The sequence below is a fragment of the Protopterus annectens genome, chromosome 5.part0, assembly GCF_019279795.1.
Source record: "Protopterus annectens isolate FY-2018-M chromosome 5.part0, PAN1.0, whole genome shotgun sequence".
In the NCBI taxonomy this organism is placed as follows: domain Eukaryota; kingdom Metazoa; phylum Chordata; order Ceratodontiformes; family Protopteridae; genus Protopterus; species Protopterus annectens.
In genome coordinates, this window is record NC_056735.1 from 1,385,346,212 (window position 1) to 1,385,367,377 (window position 21,166).

The 21,166-nt window shown below is 39.4% G+C and overlaps 1 protein-coding gene across 1 annotated transcript in view; it reads left to right on the top strand.

The window, feature by feature from the left end:
• CCDC81 (coiled-coil domain containing 81) overlaps positions 1-21,166 on the top strand; it is a 1,631,012-nt gene that overhangs the window by 948,241 nt on the left and 661,605 nt on the right. Inside the window, exon 9 of the mRNA XM_044071201.1 lies at positions 7,714-7,860. Coding sequence (XP_043927136.1) covers positions 7,714-7,860 — 147 coding nt within the window. The remainder of the gene's footprint in view (positions 1-7,713; positions 7,861-21,166) is intronic.

Below are 21,166 nucleotides of genomic sequence, written 5' to 3' on the forward strand. Positions count from 1 at the left end.
TTGGGTTTAGCTCTTCTTGGAGTTCATGTAGGACGGCAGCCGGGACACCATCTGGTCCCATTGATGCTGTGTTTTTGCTTTGGAGAGGGCGGCTCTTACCTGAGCATCTGAGATGTCAGGGGGCCAGCACTCTGTTGGGATAGATATTTGCCCTTTTGGTGGGGAGGGGGTTTGCACTGAACCTGTCAGCTAGGATGTTGGCAATGTCTGTGGGCTCGGTGTATTTTTTGTCATTTTGGACTAATTCTGAGCATATCTGGGAATTCCCACCCAGGTTCCTAACATAACTAAAGAAAGCCTTGTGATTATCCTTAGTGTCCTGTGCAATTTTTCTCTCGAAGCTGGCCTTAGACGATTTTATGAGTGCTCGTAGTTTTTTGCTAATACTGATCAGAGATGCCTTCCCTTTTTGGGATTTTGCTCTATCATGTAGTAGCTTCCTCCTTCTATTGTATAGTTTGTTTATGGCTGGGGTCCACCAGACAGGACGTCTGCCTTTGGAGTATTGGGTCTTGGTTTTATTTGGGATTGCATGATCCATGCATTTCTGAAGGTGTTCATAGAATGCGTTTATAAAGGATTCTGCGGTCTGGGCCATATTTTCCACAGGCCCAGGGGCTTTGAAGGATTTCGCCTCGGTTTTGAGCCATGTGAAATTTGCTTTAGAGAAGTTTTTCACTGTGGTTTTCTGGGCAGGGGGTGGGGTCGGGATGTGAATATCCAGTGAGATTAGTTTATGGTCTGATCTTACCAGTGAGGGATACACTTCTGGTCTGGAGCATAGTGTCCCCATGTTGGTGATGATCAGGTCCAGTATGTTTTCCCCTCTTGTGGGAGTGGTAACAAGTTGTTCCATAGCATTTGAGTTTATAAATTCTAGGAACCTTTGGGCTAGGGTGTTGGAGCTAGAGTAATGCTCCCAGTCTATGTTTGGGTAGTTGAAGTCGCCCAATATAATGGTGTTTGGAGAGACCTTCATATTTTCCAGTATTCTCAGGAAGGCCGAGTGGGGCTCCTGTGTTTGGGAGGGTGGTCTGTAGCAGGCTATAAAGTGGAAGGCAGTTTTACCCACAGTTAGTTGCACATGGATAGTCTCTGATGCTTCGTGCTGTGCCACCAACCTGGAGGTGTCGGTATCTTTGACGAATATTGATACTCCTCCTCCTTTTGTGGTTCGGTCCAAGTTTTGGGGCCAAAAAGCATGGTATGAGGTATAACCTGGTAGTGCTGGGGTGCTCTCGGGAGCCTTGAACCAGGTTTCTGTTACTGCACAGATATCGATGTTCTCCATGCTAAGGAGAGTTTCAGTCGTGCATCTTGAGGTTTAGACTTCTGGCATTGAGTAGCATTACTCTTAGTTTCTTATCCCTTGTGATACCTATGGAGGTGGGTTTGTCTTTTGAGCCTTGCCTAAAAAGGCACTATGGGGTAGCAAGAGCCTTTGCCAATATCCGAAAGCCCAGGGTGACAGGTGCAAGCCGTCCCTAGCGAAGCATCGTGGCTTGTCGAGCATGTCATCCCAGGCTGACAGGCATTGGATCCCCTTTGAATGACACCAACACTTAAGCCAATTGTTGAAATTGATCATCTTGTCTTCATATTGTGGCATCATTCTTGGTGAGGGTAAGATGCTACTCAAGGTCAGGGTCATACCGGCCTGGGCTACATGCTCAGAGAGCTCCTCTATGTATCTTTTCATGTAGTCCAGGGAGGTACGTCTCAGGTCATTCACACCAGCATGGACAATGACTGAGTCATATTTGTACTTGCCTTGGAGTGACCTGAGTGCTTGTGTTATGTGGCAGATCCTAGCGCCCAACAGGCAGCTCACTGTGACCTTCTCCTTGTTCAGCCTGGTGAGCGGGACGCCAGTGTGCCTGACGATAGAGTCACCTATTACAAGTGTATCAGGTGTGTTGTTTAGCCTTAAGGGCTGTGACTGTTCGGCACACTGGCTTTGTGAGCTATGTGTTGCACGTGTTTTGTTTTGGGGTAGCGGTTGCTTGGGTGTCTGCTTTGGAGGTCTCTGCTGCTTAGGCAGATTTTTATTTAGAGCCTCTGAGTATGTTTTTGTGTGTTTATGTGTTTGGTTTGTTGTCGTGGTAGGTCTATGTGAGACTGGAATTGTAGTGAGTGTGGTTTCCTTCTCCTCCTGACTGGTTACGCCAGTACTGAGTTGAGAGAGCTTAGCCTCCAGTTTGGCTATATGGTTGCATCTCTCACATGTGTTGGAATTTGTTGGGAGGAGGAGAGGGTTGTCTGTGTACATGAGGCAGTTGTAACATTGCCTCAAGATTCCCAGATTCACCTGCTGGACCGGAGAGGAGATTGACAACTGACCTTTGGACATGCTAGAATAGTATTGGGAATTCCTTTATAATTGAAAAAAAGGGCCAATGGGGAACAAGGTACTCAAGGGGAGTTTGTGAGGGTGTAGTGCTTTTAATTTTTTAGAGCTGACTTATATAATTACTTTAGTGAGCAAGTGCCAGGTAACTTAAATGCAATGTGTTACAGGTAACTTAAATGCAAAAACGACAAACAGTAACTTTCTTTCAAGTGAAACAAGGAAATAAGTACATTAAGCAATGCAGATATCACTAGGGATTCACAGAAGTGCTAAAAGGCTGCGTTTTAGGTGGAATTAGCGTTTCAGGGAAATAAACAAACAACAAGCATACAAACAAAGCTAGATTCAGCATGCCTGGATCTAGTCTATGCTACAGCAAACAAGGTGTACCAATTTCAGTAAGAAACAGTTAGAATATGCAGGCACTATAAGCCTTTAACCAGAAATTCTCTGCTCAGAAGGGCAGAGTCCAGCCTCTCCTCCCACAAGAGTGCAGACCGCAATCCTTCTTAACGTAAAATAACTGGCCTGAAGCCCAAGTGCTTAAACCAGAACTAATACACTTTTAGAATAACAGACACTGAGCTCTCAATCAGCAGTTCCCAACTTAGAAGGATGTAAGCTACCTGTCCTGCCACCACAGTGCAGGCCACAAACCTTCCTAATGTAAAACAACTGGTCTGAAGCCCAAGTGCTTAATCCAAAAGACTTAGAAATGATAGCTACACTTTAATCAAGTTACTACCAGCAGTAATAAATACAACTGAATACTTTAAAGAATGCCTGGATTACTGCTCAAGTTATACAAACAAAGCTAGATTCAGCAGGCCTGGATCTAGTCTATGCTACAGCAAACAAGGTGTACCAATTTCAGTAAGAAGCAGTTCAAATATGCAGGCACTATAAGCCTTTAACCAGAAATTCCCAGCTCAGAAGGACAGAGTCCAGCCTCTCCTCCCACAAGAGTGCAGAACATGAACCCTCTTAATGTAAAATAACTGGCCTCAAGCCCAAGTGCTTAAACCAGAATTAATACACTTTTAGAATAACAGACACTGAGCCCTCAATCAGCAGTTCCCAACTTAGAAGGATATAAGCTACCTGTTCTGCCACTACAGTGCAGACCACAAACCTTCTTAATGTAAAACTGGTCTGAAGCCCAGGTGCTTAATCTAAAAGGCTTAGAATGAGTTACACCAAGCAGTAATAAATACAATTGAGTACTTTTAAGATGACGCAAAAGCAAAATAAAGTAGAAAGAAACACAAATACAGTAAAAGCAGATACATTTTTTTTTTTTTTTTTTTTTTTTTTTGTGGAAAGAGAGAAAGGAGTAGCAGAAACTGAGCTGATTGGCCTTCTCAAATGCTCTCCCTGTACTGGGTAGAATGAGGTAATGACACTAGACTGGGAGGAGGGTCCCAGATCAAATTTACACTAGGGGCGGGCAACTGCAAAGCCACCAACTATAAAAACACTATACCGACAGGGAGGGAGGGTAGGAAACAAACTGCAGAAATGTTACTCACAGCTGAAAAGCAGCAGTGAGCCTTTAAATGAAAGTTTTAAACAGCTAAAGGAGCCACTAGAAAAAAGAGTTTAACTGCAACAAGTTATCATAAACAAACAACCAAACAGATGCTTAATAAGAGTGGACAATTTCCAGTTAATACCTCACACACAGTGAAACTAGCTAGAAAAAATACACAGTACACAAAGTGCTATAAATAACAAAGAAATAAAGAACAAAATAAACAAAAAACAGGATACTTAATGTTAACCAACTGCAGAAATGTTACTCACAGCTGAAAAGCAGCAGTGAGCCTTTAAATGAAAGTTTTAAACAGCTAAAGGAGCCACTAGAAAAAAGAGTTTAACTGCAACAAGTTATCATAAACAAACAACCCAACAGATGCTTAATAAGAGTGGACAATTTCTAGTTAATACCTCACACACAGTGAAACTAGCTAGAAAAAATACACCGTACACAAAGTGCTATAAACAACAAAGAAATAAAGAACAAAATAAACAAAAACAGGATACTTAATGTTATATATTATAGCTCTGAGTTTGCTGAGTGTCCTTCCTTCGATTAGCTCACTGTAAAATGGCAGAACACTCACAACGGAGCTTCTTAGGTAACAGAAAGTTGACACCTGAGACAGCTTTTAAGAAAGAAATCTCAAAAGAACCAATGAGGTGCTTAGTCTAAGCTGTAGTCCAGGAGACCTCAGTCAGCCAATGACCTCAAACAATTCTCTCTCACTGAAATGCCTGATGGCTTTGGCTAAAACAAGATGTCCCTGAATTATGTGCTCAGTCACACAGCCTCCACAAACACTAGGCCCAAATACAAGCCTGAATATGGAAATGCTACAAATATCCCCACTACTTAGAACAAACTGCAGAAATGTTACTCACAGCTGAAAAGCAGCAGTGAGCCTTTAAATGAAAGTTTTAAACAGCTAAAGGAGCCACTAGAAAAAAGAGTTTAACTGCAACAAGTTATCATAAACAAACAACCCAACTGATGCTTAATAAGAGTGGATAATTTCCAGTTAATACCTCACACACAGTGAAACTAGCTAGAAAAAATACACAGTACACAAAGTGCTATAAACAACAAAGAAATAAAGAACAAAATAAACAAAAACAGGATACTTAATGTTATATATTATAGCTCTGAGTTTGCTGAGTGTCCTTCCTTCGATTAGCTCACTGTAAAATGGCAGAACACTCACAACTGAGCTTCTTAGGTAACAGAAAATTGAAACCTGAGACAGCTTTTAAGAAAGAAATCTCAAAAGAACCAATGAGGTGCTTAGTCTAAGCTGTAGTCCAGGAGACCTCAGTCAGCCAATGACCTCAAACAATTCTCTCTCACTGAAATGCCTGATGGCTTTGGCTAAAACAAGATGTCCCTGAATTATGTGCTCAGACACACAGCCTCCACAAACACTAGGCCCAAATACAAGCCTGAATATGGAAATGCTACAAATATCCCCACTACTTAGAACAAACTGCAGAAATGTTACTCACAGCTGAAAAGCAGCAGTGAGCCTTTAAATGAAAGTTTTAAACAGCTAAAGGAGCCACTAGAAAAAAGAGTTTAAGTGCAACAAGTTATCATAAACAACCCAACAGATGCTTAATAAGAGTGGACAATTTCCAGTTAATACCTCACACACAGTGAAACTAGCTAGAAAAAATACACAGTACACAAAGTGCTATAAACAACAAAGAAATAAAGAACAAAATAAACAAAAAACAAAATACTTAATGTTATATATTATAGCTCTGAGTTTGCTGAGTGTCATTCCTTCGATTAGCTCCCTGCATGAAGACTATTTTAGTGATTTTAGAATGCTTTTTTATTGAAACTGGCTTTGTGGTGCTCTGTCTCGCTAATGACAGAGGGACAATATTTTACTTAAAGACTAAACATAATGTCAGAGGGACAATATTTTAGTCTTTAAGAAAAAATGACTGCCAAATATCACATTATGTAATGTCTGTAGCCTATCATATTAGAAGGTCTAAGTGGTGCCATTTAACGGATGCAGGCATTTTGGTGTATATTGATAGTACTGAAGATTGTAGCTATAATCTCTGAAGTGAACAAAAATATTGTCAAAATAAAGAGACATCAACGTAACACAGAGAAGTCTGAAAATATAAATACCACTCATGAGGACAAGAAAAATAATTTAAAGGGGCAAAGGAGGGAATATTAAAATGCCAGTGTAGAAACAACAGCTTGTTCTTACAGCATATTCCTCTACGGGGGGAAGGAGGTACAGTCTTAGCCTAAACATTGCACTGCAGAATCTTCTTTAAGCATGTTCCTATCTCTTAGATGTTCCTCTTGAATGACTGTGATCCAAAAACATAGTCTGCAGCATATCCAGACACTTTAAAACAGAATAAACTATACTGAAAAAGCAGTAATTGTCACCTCAGGGCAATATGACAGTTCCTCTCCTACACTCCCATATAGCCACTGTAACATTGTAAAGAGTAGAAACAGGCTTCTATGAAAGAGGAAGAGGAAGTACAGCACATAGACTTGACAAGCCAGAATTTCAAAGGGTTTGTTAATACTATTAATCCCTACCATAGTGTGTTGCAGCATAGGTGCAATTTAGTTCAGCACTATGTCAAGGTGACTCATTAATACAAGAGGATGTCATCATTGTGCACCCCCATTTGGCAATATCAACTTTTATCTTCTGTCTACTATATTTCCCCAGGCTGACACTGCAGGTCCATTGGGATGCATGCGCTACCCAACTGAACAACTGAAAATAAGTAAATTTAAAAATTCCACACCCACAGTTAGTTTTCTTTCATATTAAATTCTATAGAGACCATTTCAGGTATCCATTACTGTCTCTGAAAGAAATGTCTCTTTGCATTAGCTTCAGATGATATTTTCTTGCCCTTGTCATCTGTTCTGAATGATGATATCATCTAGTATTAAGTTGATTTCTTGGATGGGGCTCATATATCAGGAAGCTGAACTCTCTTCCAAGACTTGGAAGCAAGACTGCATTCTACAGTACCTGCTTCTGGGACTTCTCTTATTCACCATTATCAGTAATGATGACAACATTTTACTTAAAGACTAAAAAGTAAAAAATAAAAATATAAAAAAATGATTTTTAATAAAGAATGCTTTTTATTCAGTCGCTCTAAAAAGGAAAAAATAAAAATATAAAAAAGATTTTTTTAATAAAGAATGGTTTTTATTCAGTCACGCTAAAAAGTAAAAAATAAAGAAGAAGTCTGAAAACCTTGCAAAAGAAACACAGACAAGCCAATTTCAGAAAAGGTTGGTTTTGAATATTTCTGGTAATGAGGTACCAGAAGATGTAGTAGGAATCAACAAAACCAACCTTGAATGCTTTCCTGAAATCAGCTTGTCTGTGTTTCTTTTGCAAAGTTTTCAGTCTTCCTTATTTTTTTTTTTTACTTTTTAGAGCAACAGAGTAAAAAGCATTCTTTGTTTAAAAAATATTTTTTTATATTTTTATTTACCTGAATGTTCTTTGCGAGTGCCTTTAGGGAATTTGCTTCAGGCAGTATATTTGCTGGAAGTCTAAATTCCAGCTTTCATAATGGATCCTTATCTCAAAGGTCTTCAGTTGTGGTAATTACTTTACAAACAAATGTGCTTTTGTAGGATAGTTCACTCTTCAGATATCTCTCTACAAAATTAACAGTAAAATCTACCTGGACAGAAAATATATAATACTTTTATTAATATTGCTCATTATGTCATTTGACATATGTTATGATTTGGCGTATATACGTATATGCACTCTTGTTATGTTTGCATTGACCCTTCAAGTTTTGCATTGTAGGAGTTATGTTACTTGTGCATGCAGCGTGCCCAAAGGAACATACCAGTGTATCTTGCACAGGAGAAATGGAAGAAAGAACTGGAAGAAGACAGAATATTGCAACAGTTTCAGCATGTTAGAGATCTAGAAGCAATGCAGAAAAAACAGGTATAGTTTCATCTGTTTTAATTGGAAACAGTTTCATACAAAGCTACAAGTCAGTAAGTGGTGTGGTCATCCTGTCTTGTTCACTCAGCAGACACAATATGCAGAAGATGTACAGTCAGCAGTACGTTCTTTGCTGACAACTATTTCACTTTTTTTCTGAAGGATTGCATGGCCTATACTGCTATCACTGTTATTTATTCATCCATTCATTGTCGAAGCCCATTTTATGAATTTGTGGTCATACAGAAATGGAGCCTCTCCTGGAAAGCAGTAGGAAAATGCACACTGACACTTTTTCTGTATTTGTCATATGGTTACATAAGAAGTTACAGTCGCTTAAATTCTATGCTAGTCTGGTACCACAGAATTGTAGTTTAGCTTCATAGTAGTAAGAGTACTGTGATTTACTGCAGGATCTGTGTCTCTGAGCTACATTGCTCAAGTTTTTGCCTTTTTGATTTGTTTACTGAATTAGCCTGTCTTCTATAACCTGCCTACTGCTGTAGGACTCTTCAACAGTGAGTAATGTGTAGAAAGAATAACTTTTTTTCCATAAGAAGCCTGACTAGCCAAACTGACTTCAGTATTGTAAGCCTGCAGCCACTGTGAACTGCACTCAGTGTAAATAAGTTGCTTTAACTTGCAGTAAGGCATGCCACATATAGTAGTCCCCCACAGCCCAAGATAACTAAGATATCTCTATAGAAATAAGTAGGCAGTCCGAACTATCTACCCTGGCGGGTACCATAACACCTGCTTTCCAGAATCAAAACCCATCTACTTACCCGAGCAAGTACCAACCTCCCTACCCCCAAGATCAGACCCATCTAATAGACTGGCACCAGCCTGAGTGAGATGGGTATCTTATAACCATAGATCTCAACCTCTTAAGAGGCCAGAGTGGAACACAGACCTTAGCAATGTGTGACAAACAGTCAAAATGTGGAACACCATTTTTCCGTACTGAGTGAAAATGCACCATTTCCATGGGGCCTGGTTGAAGTAGGCTTTTTGCCAGAAATATTAAATTAGCAGATACTGTACATTTGTAAAATTCAATACATGCACACGTCAATAAATAAAGTCAGCAGAAACCATTGATAAAATGCAATACTCAGTAGAAAATTGCTACATAACAGTATTCAAGTGCAACTATTAAAAAAATGCTGTTTAGCACCTGCTTTTCTAAGCCCTCCATATCTTGTCCCAACTAAATCCATTAACTCAGCCAATCAAGGACAAATCAGAGCAAAATCAGGGATATGTAAAGAATTAATCAGGGAAAGGTTTATAATATTGCTACCATCACCTTGAGACATTGACAGAATAAGAGAATATAGCAATAACCCACGCCTGGGTGTGGGTAATGCTAAATTTACCCACGGTTGGCGTGGTTTGGTCCTGAGGGCGAAGCCCGAGGGACCAAACAAAGCCAACCGTGGGTAAATTTAGCATTACCCACACCCAGAAGTGGGTTATTGCTATTATACCATGACATTATTTAAGAAAAGAAACTGTTACTTTTCTTAAATAATGGCATAGTATAATGCCTGTTTACTGCCCTTCCGCAGATGACTGGCATCCGGCAGTTCTGATGTACTGCGCCTGCGCAGTACATCAGAGCTGTGAGCAAAAGCGGAGAAAGCAAGATCTTCGTTGCTTTTTAGTCTCGCTATGTTAAATGAGTTTAACATAGCGAGACTGTTTAAAATAAGCAACGGACATCTCCGTTGCTTATTTTAACTGTCTCGCTATGTTAAACTCATTTAACATAGCGAGATTAAGAAAAGCAACGGAGATCTTGCTTTCTCCGTTGTTTTTAAACATTGCCTTGCTATGTTAAATGGGTTTAACATGCGAGACAGCTTTAAAATAAGCAACGGAGATCTCCGTTGCTTATTTTAAAGCTGTCTCGCTATGTTAAACCCATTTAACATAGCGAGACAGTGTTTAAAAAAACGAGTTATACTAATGGAAAAAAGTCCGGGCGACCGGACCTTTTACCATTAGTATAACTCGATTTACAACGGGCACGCTGGCCAATCAGCGTGCACGTTTTGGGGGGGATCATGGTATAATGTGAATTAGTATACACTTTCTGAAATAGAAACCGCCTATAATTATTTATTTATTAAATATAATGCACCACCTTTTCTCCAAAGGTGACCAGCCTAGCTCTCAATGAATCCGGGACAAATCTAGAAATAATGAGGAGGCACATAAAATAATATTAAAATTATAATATTAAAATTGAGACACTGACACAATACAGAATTGCTCTTATAAACTTAGCAAGTTGCTTGAATAACAGGATTTGTGTTAACATGTATTTTCTGAAGGAAATGAAGTCTGAAACTCAAATGTATGTCATTATTTAGTGACTTTAATACTCAGTGATTTGCCAGAAAACCACAAATTTTATGAACAACAGACCAAAAATATGAGGCAAAAATCTGGACATTCTACAAAAAATATGGAACTCTGTTCTTGTCTGAGACAATGTTTAATCACTCCTACACTCTACACATTCAGCCACTTACCTCTGCCCAAAAAGGAAACAAAGCATCTGCAGCTCCACAAGTTCAATAGTCCACAACCCCCAAATGCAATCTGGAAGAACAAATGAATAATCCAAGGCAGAGGTATAGCTCCCAGGTAGAAACTGCAATCAGCAGCCCAGCAACAGCACCACCACAACCATCCCGACTCAAGTAAAGCAAATTTCAGCCCATTTGTAAGCGCTTTCCTTCAGGTTGTTAGTGGCCTGGTGTACAGTCACTGTACCTGATGAATTGCACTGCCCATAGCAACTGCTGTTCAACTGGTGCCTCCCTGTCCAGTCTGTGTATCCTGTCCCTCTTATCCATGATCATAGCAAATGAAGGTTCAAACAAATCCTCCCCTGCTCAGTAATCACCAACCAGGATACCATGCAGTCAGTTGAAGAGAACCGTAAATGTAAGTGTTGTGATCTTTCTGCGCCGTGCAATATCCTTTTTAAAAGTATTGCAGTGGCATGAAAACTTGTAGTGGCATGCGACTGGATGCATTTTGTGCCTCTTGATTGGCTCCCTTTACATCAGGAACAGGTGCTTGATTGGCTTTGATTGCGGTATACAAGCAAGTCAAAAATTGCAAAGCAGAGCCACCATTGTTCAATGCAGTATAGTGGAGCAGTGGGTTAGATCAATCACAAATGAAGAGCATTCCGCACAATCCAGAGCATTTGACTGCTCAGCTTATAACAGTGGAGGAATTGTCGTATGCTCTCTGATGACCAGCTATTACTCAAATAGCATAACACAGTGTGTAAGAAATGTACTTAAATAATGTCACTGAAGGCCAAAGTCTCACACACAGACAACACTGCTACCATGATTGTCAGCAGTCCCTCCCAAAACACCCCTTCTGAAAGCCCACATAAAATACATAATCTGTGAAATGCTGAGGTTCTAAACCTTAACTTGCCCAAACCTCAAAGACCTTCAAAATGCAATTAGTGCATTAAGTACCCTCAGAAATGCTTCACATACCATTAGGAGTCCCAAAGTCACAGATGTTGAGCCCATAAATCAGGCAGTACTTGAACTAATATTCTATTCATAGCTGACTCCATTGTAAGACATAATGGATTCACCACTCACCAGGCTGGGTAAAAAAAAAGGGTGACAGTTGCCTGTCTAGTGCCAGTATTTGTCATCTCATGCACACACAAATACACACACACACACACACACACACACACACACACACACACACACACACACACACACACACACACACACACACACACGTCCTTGAACAGAAGGTTCCAGTCTAAATCTCTCATAGTATATGTGGATGTAAATGACCTGAGGCATACCTCCCTGAATTATATGAAGAGAAACACAACTGAGCTCTTGGAATATGTGTCCCATGTAGGTATGAGCCTAGCACTGAGCAGCATACTACCTTAACAAAGTATGATGCTGCAACAATAACTGACTTTAATGATTGGCTTAGCTTTTGGTGTCAGTTGAAGAGAGGACAATATTTGTCAGAGTGGGATTAACAAGCCACAGTGCTTTGTCAGGGATGGTCTGCACCTGTCCCCCCTAGGCTTTCAAATATTGGCTAAGACATTGTCCACCCCAATAGTGCATTGTTAGGCAATGCCAACTAGGTAAATCTACAACATAATGAAACAAGCACAGGAAAATATAAAGGTGCTTCTGATCAATGCTAGGAGTCTAAACATGAAAGTCCACTCCCTGCAAACCCTCCTCACCTTTGGAAGATGTAGACACCAGTGTTGTGACAGAAAAGTGGTTTAAATCAGCAGAGAATACTCTGCCTGTTCAGGGCTATAATGCCTACCAAACATTTAGACATGATACTACAAAGGAAGGGAAAAAGGGTAAAGGTGATGCAGTCTCCCATCAAAAGAGATTCACTCACATTAAGGCTAGTAAAGTAGCATGATGCTGCAGAACGTCTTCATATGTTCATCATATTCATCACTGCTGGAGGAGTCTAAACTATACTGGATATATCCTGCATAGGATTTAATAGCTGGCCAGCTTCCAAGGCTTCAGGGCATCTTGCATGCATCTAAACCATTAGTCTATTCAAGCTGAGCTAAACTGATTAAATACAGGCTTGGCTGCCAGGCCCTTCAGAGTTTTCCTGCTGCATAAAGAGCATCCCTCTGCTAGCTTTTGAGGATCAGCTGTCAGCTTGTGCTCTTCCATTGCTAGGCAGATATGTTCCCTTTGGAGAAAACGTTCCACATATTATTTTTGTTGTTTAAACTTACTTTCCTTTTTAGGAAAGGATATTTTAGGCTAGAAATATCTGTTTGTTTTGACTTTCATGCAGCTTTAGTGTACTTTTAAATGGAAATGTGGTTTGTTTCTGACATTAAAACTTTGTTTAAACTTTCTAAAAAAGTTATGTGGAGAAACTTTATTTAAATTACTTTTTTGGGTCTGACAAAGTGCATTAGAATACTTTTTTTTACTGTGTTTTAACCAGAAACATTACTTTTAACTACTTTTTACATTTTACCAGCTTGTGCTGCTTACTTTCCCAGGGAAGAAACACTATTTTCGGCTTGACCATGGAACAGACTACTAGTCCAATGTAAGTCCCTTCTTCCAGCCACAAAAAGAAAAAGTGAACTTAATAGCTTTTGCAACCACAGCAGGCTGGAAATGTGCCTCATTTGCAGATGGGTGACTCTGCTGTGGTCAAAGCTGGTGCCTCAGACCATTCATCTTTTTCCCCATATTCCTCTGGTGCTGTTCATACAACCACTGTGGGCTAGGGGTTAGTCACTTCCTCTGTGGCTGTTGTGGTCCCCTCAGTTAGCAAGAGGGAGCCACTCTTGGTCTTGGGAAAAGTGGCAGAACATTGTGCCGATCCTTGGGGAAGCTGTTGCTGCCATTAATACTATACTTCTATTTGCCACAACTTTCTTTTCAAAAAGAAACTCAGCTTCTGACAAGCATTTTGTTAATTTTAATCCTTCCCTTCTGACAAGGATGGTAAAACAACAGATACATGGGAAAAAGTGTATGCTTCTGCAACTTTATTTTTAGAATTTTGAATTGTCAGGTTCATATGTTAGTTTATTCTGACTAATTGAAAAAAGTATGAGGGATGTTTTATCTGCAGTTCCTTCATTTGAGGAAAAATCTTTGTATAATTTAATTGCTTCAGATTCTCAGGTCACTACTCATTGTTTAAAGTGTGCATATCACTCTGTAGACACTACATCCAAGGATGTTGCCATTGGTACTGTGTTGCCTGGCTGCATTAGCAGAACTCCCTAGAAGATGTAAAAAATGATATTTAAATTTTCATTTGGATAGAGATTTAATATTGGACCTTCTGCTGCAGAGGTTATAAAAAATGTGTTGAGAGAGGTAAGCTGATAGAAGGAATCTCTCCGATTTTTCAGCCATCCTTCTCCAAAATTTTGAAGGGATTTTCTCTTTTTTTCCTTTGTCCAGTTTTGGAAAGAAACAAAATAAACAGCCTCAGAAAAATACTGGTAAACAGAAGATTAAAAACAATGTCAGGGAGATTCCAAACAGAAAATGGGACCCCCCCACCCAGAACAAGGCACATTCAAATAAAGTAGAATGACTATATAACAGACCCTCTACCCCCCCCCCCCACACACACACACACCACCGCTGCAGTCCTTTATCCCTTTTAGAAAGTCTAAATCTCCAGTTCTCTCTCTCTCTGGCAACATATTGTTTTGGACAAATGGGTTCTGAGGCTGATTCAGCATGGTTACAAATGGCAATGGGAAGAAATTCCACCATTTCATGGATTTATTCCACATCCACTGTTCCCACATGTTCTCCAGCACATGTTGTCTCGGGGGGGGGGGGGGCAATAGAAACAATAGATCCTTCCCAAAATGGGAAAAAGTGTTTAAGTATGTTTTTGGTGCCAAAGAAATAAAATGCCTGGAGTCTAGTTCCAGACCTTTCTTTCCTAAATCAGTATGTGATAGTATGCAAGTTCAAATGCTTTGACTTCACAACCTATAACCCCTTCTTGCTCATTTGAGTTGTTTTTTATTAACCTTACGGCGGCCACAGTGGTGCAGTGGTTAGCATTGTCACCTCACAGCAAGAGGTTCTCCGGTTTGATCCTCGGCTAGGGTGCCTTCTGTGCGGATTCTGCATGTCCTCCCTGTGGTCACGTGGGTTTCCTCCCACATCCCAAAGATATGCTGCAGGTAGATTGGACGCTCTAAATTGGCCCTAGGTGTGAGTGCGTGTGTGTGTGCCTTCTGTGGAAGGTTGGGCACCGGGCTGGCAACTCAACACTGTAAAACTCCACTGCCAATCATGAGTGGATAGGTGATCTGCTGTGGCGACCCCTAACCGGGAAAAGCTGAAAGAAGAAGATTTAAAGGATGCTTATCATCACATTCCTATTCATCCAGACTTTAGAAGTTTCTTAAGGTTTTATGTGTCTGGATCACATTATCAGTTCTCTGCCTTTCCTTTGGACTGTCCACTGCTCCATGTGTATTCACAGAGTGTCTTTTTTCCTTACATAGCCCACTGCAGGATACAAACTATCCACATTTTTTTCATATTTAAATGACTTGATTATCTTTTTTCAAAGTGACCGGAATCTCTCAGTCTGGGCCTCCAAGAGAACATTCAAAAGTCTTTTGTGACTTGCACAGAGTTTTTCTTCCACAGGAAAAAAGTTGATCTATATTTATATGTATTTCAGGGTTTTTCCTTCTCAGACTTTGGTCACTACAAAGGAATATCTCAGGATTCTGGGTCTCTTGGCATGTATGATTCTCTTAAAACCTCTGACAAGACTCCACATTAGAAAGATATTTTAGTCCCAGCACCAAGATCCATTTTCTTTTCAAACTCCAGTTCTGTGAATATATATATATATATATATATATATATATATATATATATATATATATATATATATATATATATATATATATACTGTGTGTGTGTGTGTGTATGTATATATGTATATATCTATATCTCTATCTCTCTCTCTCTCTTTCTATATATATATATATATATATATATATATATATATATATATATATATATATATATAGATATATAGGAGTGCTACAGAATCCTGAAAGCTCTAAATCCTGAGACCAAAATCCTTAAAGTTCAAAATACTGAAAACTTAAAATCCTGAAAACACACAGGATACCAACACTTACTATATTCCAGCACAAGTACATACAGAAACATATTACCCTTCAACTATATGCAGGGAGCAAGCCCCCCTGCACCCCCCACCCCCCCTGCTACTTAATGTGTAAAATATAAACAATATGCACTCAACTCTCTGAATCACCTCTGTTCCCCAGCACCATTTCAAGCTGTTACAAATAATAAATACTACAGTGATGTACATAAACAAGCAAGGGGGAACCAAATCTTACCCCTTAGCCAGACTAACCATATTAGCATGGGGTATAGCTTTACAGCACAGTCTGACTGTACAGGCATCTTACTTTCTATCAGAGGAAAACTGTGTGGCAAACAAGCTGAGCAGAACACAGGCAGACCCTCACAAATGGAGACTAGATCCGGGGGGCTTCCAAAACCAAGATTTGATCCATCTGTGTGGTTTCTCACCTCCTAACTGAACAATCAGCTGGCAAAATTCTGCCACAGGACTGCTTGCAAGAAGACTTGGAAAACAGGTGTCTTTTCTTTTCCTTGGACAAAAATGTTCCTGTGTGTTTGCCACCCTTTGCACTGATATTCAGAATACCTCTGAAAATAAAGAAGGAATCCCCCAACATCATTCTGGTGACTCCCTTCTGAGCAAGACAACAGTGGTTCTTCTCCCTTCTTTTGCAGTTGGCCAGGGGCAATTATCACAAGCTTCCTCACCAACTGGATCATTTGCCACAGGAACAGGGGAATCTGTTACATCCCGACCACAAATAACTTCAACTAACTGCCTGGATAATACAGTCTTAATACCTTTCAGGCACCTGTTTATAAGAATGTGCAAGAGGTACTAATGGAGGCAAGAAAATCTACTACCAGAAAATCATATATAAGCAAACAGAAACATTTTTTAGTTTGTGCCAACAACCTAACCAGCACCCACCCATTCAGGGCTAGTGTTGCTCTGATGTTATTCGACATTTGTGTGAGTTACTTTCTTATGGCCTATCTTATTCATCTATCAAAGCCCATGTGTCAGCCATTTCAATGTGCCTGCCCATCTCATGTCAAAATGTTTTTGAAAGGTGAACTGCATAAGAGACCTTCAAGAAAAGTGGTGGCTCCTCCTTGAGATCTTAATTTTGTGTTAGAGAAGCTAACACTTGGTCCATTTGAACTGGCTAACCTGGCTGATTTTAAGTTCTTAACATGGAAAAGCAGTTTTACTGATTGTTCTGGCCTCTGCAAGATGATTATCTGAGATGCAAGCTCTTTCATGTTGGATCAACCTTATCTCATTTTCCACAGAGACAGGATTTCTTTGAGAAGTAATTCTTCATTTATGCCTAAAGTGGTATCAGAATTTACTTTAAGCCAGATTACTCATCTCCCTGTGTTTTTCTCTGAAACCAAAAATTAGGGAGAAAGGATACTTCATTCCTTTGATGTCCACAGACAAATCAGGTGCTATCTTGATAGAACAAAATCTGTCAGAACTTCCAATTCATTGTTCATTTTGTTGTCAAGGAAGAAGAAGGGAAAACCTGTATCAAAGCAGACTATTTCCAAGTAGTTGCATAAAGCTATTACCTTTAGATATTCATACCACAACAAAACTATATCAGGTAGAGTCGAGGCATTTGCTTTTAAGATCTTGGTTACATCTTTTTTTTGGAAAGGGTTCGACTTACAAAGCACTACAAGCTAGAGTCCTTTACTAGGTTTAGGTCAGGCTTTGCTAGGATGATTCTTCAGGTTTCCTGGAATGCCCTCTGTGACCTAGGAATGCTACAGTGCCTATTTATATGAATTGGAGTCACTTAACATTAAACCTCTATGCCATCTTCCTGTGGAACTTCAACTACTCAGCTACAGACTGGTAAACATATACCACCACTAGTGTGAAACCCAGGGATTTTTGGACTTAATTATTAACACATATGCTCTGGACCAACTTTTCAGAGTACCTATTGGGGAAACAACATCCTTGATCTTGTCTTGACAAATTGGGAGAATTATGCTCCATTCCTTGTGTAATATCCTTGTTCATCAGGTCAGACCACAATGCAGTCTCCTTTGAAATAAAACTAAAATCCAAGATCTTGGTTCTCTCGAACTTTTAGAGGTTTCTCTAAGGCAAACTTTCTACTTCTAAGTTCTGCCCTAGCAAGTTTCAAATCCCCCCCAACCCAGAAAATGTTATTGCTCATGCCGAAGCATACTCTGCTAACTTATACTAGCATGTAAACAACTTAAAAAAAAACAGCTGTACCTGGTAGAAATAAAGTGCAGGGTGAACCCTAAAACCAAACTTCCCTGGTTGAACCACAATATCAATAAGTTTTATAATAAAAGGAAGGAAATTTTGGCAAAAATAAGTACAACACACAGCATGTCTGAAACTTCATCAGTAAAGTAAGTAAGAAACTCAGAAGTCTAATTAATATCACCATTGTCAGTTTTGAGGCAAAAGTAGCCATTCAGCTATGTCCATAATCTTAAAAGTGCTATGCTGCAGTATGCTGAGCTGATTGTGAGCAACACCACCTATACTGAAACTGAAGATACAGCAAACCTGCTTGCTGATAAATTCAGCTCTGACTTCACCCCTCTCACCCCTGAATATCACACAGGAAATATCAGAAGCCAATACAACCCCAGCTATCACACAGGACCAAGTCCAGGAAGCTCCCTCTAAAGCCAGAAATACTGCATCTGTGGGTCCTGACAATATCACTTGATGTATTCTTGAATAGCATGAAGCATGATTTATCCATGCCACTAAAAACATTGTTCAACATCAGCTTCCAAACAGGCTTCATACCATATGAATGAAGGACAGCAAAAGCCATACTTCTGTTTTAGGGAAGGCCATCCACCGACCAGGGTAACTACAGATCAATAAGACTGACTAGCCTGGTATGTAAAGCCATGGAAAGACTTATCAAGAAATTAATCAGTAAGGATATAGGACACCTCCAAGTACTAGACCCATCCCAGTTTGATTTTGTCGAAGGCAAGTCATGCTTACTTAGCCTAGTAGACTTTTTCAAAAAAAGAGTCACCAAAACAATAGACAAAGACAAAATTAAATGCGTCACCTACCTAGACCTGAACAAAGCTTTAACACAATACCTCACTCAGTCATTGCAGAAAACATTAATAAATTAACAATAACCTCCTATGTCACCCACTGGATGGCCAGATGGTTTACTGAAAGGGCACAGGAAGTCAAGATAAGGGAAGCTACCGCCACAAAAAGACCAGTCACTAGTGGCATCCCACAGAACTTGGTGGATTGATTCCTTTTTGGCATCTACTTCTCAGAAGTCCAAGCAAACATCAAGGGTCTTTGGTTGATCAAGTCTGTGGATGAATGCAAGCTGGAAGCAGTAAATGAATTCCCAAAAAAATTTGCAATCCTCCTGGAAAGCTTGTCTCAAACAAATAACTAGTGCTGAAGTCATGGACTAAAGCTAAAAAGTGTGTTATTGTATCCTTTGGGAAGCTGAGTGTGGTGGGAAACTGTCACATTGACAACGCACCCCTAAGAGTCGATCCAGTAGTTAGAGATTTGGGAACATACAGACAGTGACCTAGCATTCAACCAACATGTGTCTGCTGTTGTGAGGAAGTCCTTGTATATCACTCAACTTATAAGCAAAAGGATAACATCTTAGTCTAGAGATGTCATTATCCCACAGTGGTCAGCCCCTATCAGGATCATCATTGTGTATAATGCCACCTCAGTTACTATTGGAGTCCCACAGAAGACATATGCAACAATTATAGTACCCACAGAGGTTCCTCAAAAAGAAAATATAGGGACAAAAACCACATGACCTACATGGACCTCTTCAAGTTCTATCACTATCCTCAGTATCTTATAGTATTTTAAGAGGTGATCTGTACCAGGCCCTATAAGGCATCCTATAACTAGTACTAATGGACTTGATGCATATCTGCAAGTCAAATGGTATCAGAAATACTTGAGACAGTGTATTTAACCTCTTTTGCAACAAAAATAGAATAGTTTGAAGAGACAGATACATATCCCAGAAGATACCACTACTCTGGAACAGACTCTCTCTCCATGTAAAACAAAGCTCATCCCTGTCCTTGTTCAAATGCAACATAGATCAATGGATGGAAATAAGGAAATTTACTCCAGAACTATCCTCTATGCTACTAATGAACAGAGGAAGTGCCTAAATGCCCAATCCTGCAGCATGGCCCCCTTCAATACTCAACAGCATGTCCCCAGAAGCATTCATTCACAAATAGAAGAAGGAATAAAAATCACAGCAGTGGTATTTTAAATGTCTTATAGACAACATGATTAAGTTCAAAATGGCCCTTAAGGGCAGTTAACATAGTATTCACCATAAACCTATAAACCAATGAACCCATGTTACACCAGTGGCAGATTCCCAGCATATTTATATATCCATGTGTTTTAAAATAAAAGACCTTTATTGAGTTATCACTTGTGACACAGGCAACTTTACATTTATATAAAATTAATCAAACTGTATTAACAAGTTTATGTGTACAAACATTATACTTCACATATATTGCTGTATATCATATAACCTAAGCAACATTACATAAATTATTCTATACCTGCCTTTTTTAAACAAAAACACCTTTATTAAACCATCACTTACAACACAAGGAATCATACATTTTTGTGACACTGCCAGCCCAGCTATCTGGAATTTTGTAAATAATCATATGTCATTTGTGAATATCAACATGATTCATATGCTTGTCTTACAAATGTAAGAGAGCCATATGTTATGTGCATATTAAACTAGTGGTACAGAAGTGTGGGTTGAACAGAGTTTGTACAGTACTGAGCTTCAAGAATGTAACCACAGCATACCCTGCTGGAACATAGAAGATTAGCTTACAAAATGTCAAGAAAATAAGTTGAAATGAAGTGCTTTACGATAGGCTATAAAAGTTAGATTCAGTGCAGCAAGCAGACACAATGTCTCTAGCTAGAAGTTTTTCTATTGTCTGAAAAGAAAAGTAATTGCTTGGTTTAAAATGTAAAGTGTTTGGTTGCTTTATGACTTCTTAGCAGCTACAGAATATAAATTATGATTGGAAAGAATATCCCAGAAGGTGTCATGTGAGTTGGCCAGTACCTTATTTCATGCACTTATGTTAGTGCCTGTTGTCTGCCAAGTTAGAAATTACTTGGATTCACAATCTTAGATTACTGCCATTTCAGTTTGAACTATAAATTTCTTGCCGTAAACTGCTTTTATTTCTCAGTGGATTTACTGAAGATGGACAGTAATAAGGAACTCCTAACAAATGGCTAAGCCAGCCAGACAGTTTTTTTACCAAGAACCTAGCATAGTTTTTATACTAAGAACCTAGCATGTTATTTCATCTGCCTGTAAAATTTATGACAGATAAATGAGGGAAAGCAGTGGTAGGAAGTAGGAACAGTATCTGAAATCTTAATCTTGCCAAAGAATATATCCCAGAGCATCTTCAAGGAATTTATTAGAGGTGAGGAGGTTTGAGACTGCAGACAATGGCTTATGAAAGTATGTGTCATACCACACAAAACTACAGTCAGGTACCAACTTCAATATTTTGTCAGATGCATG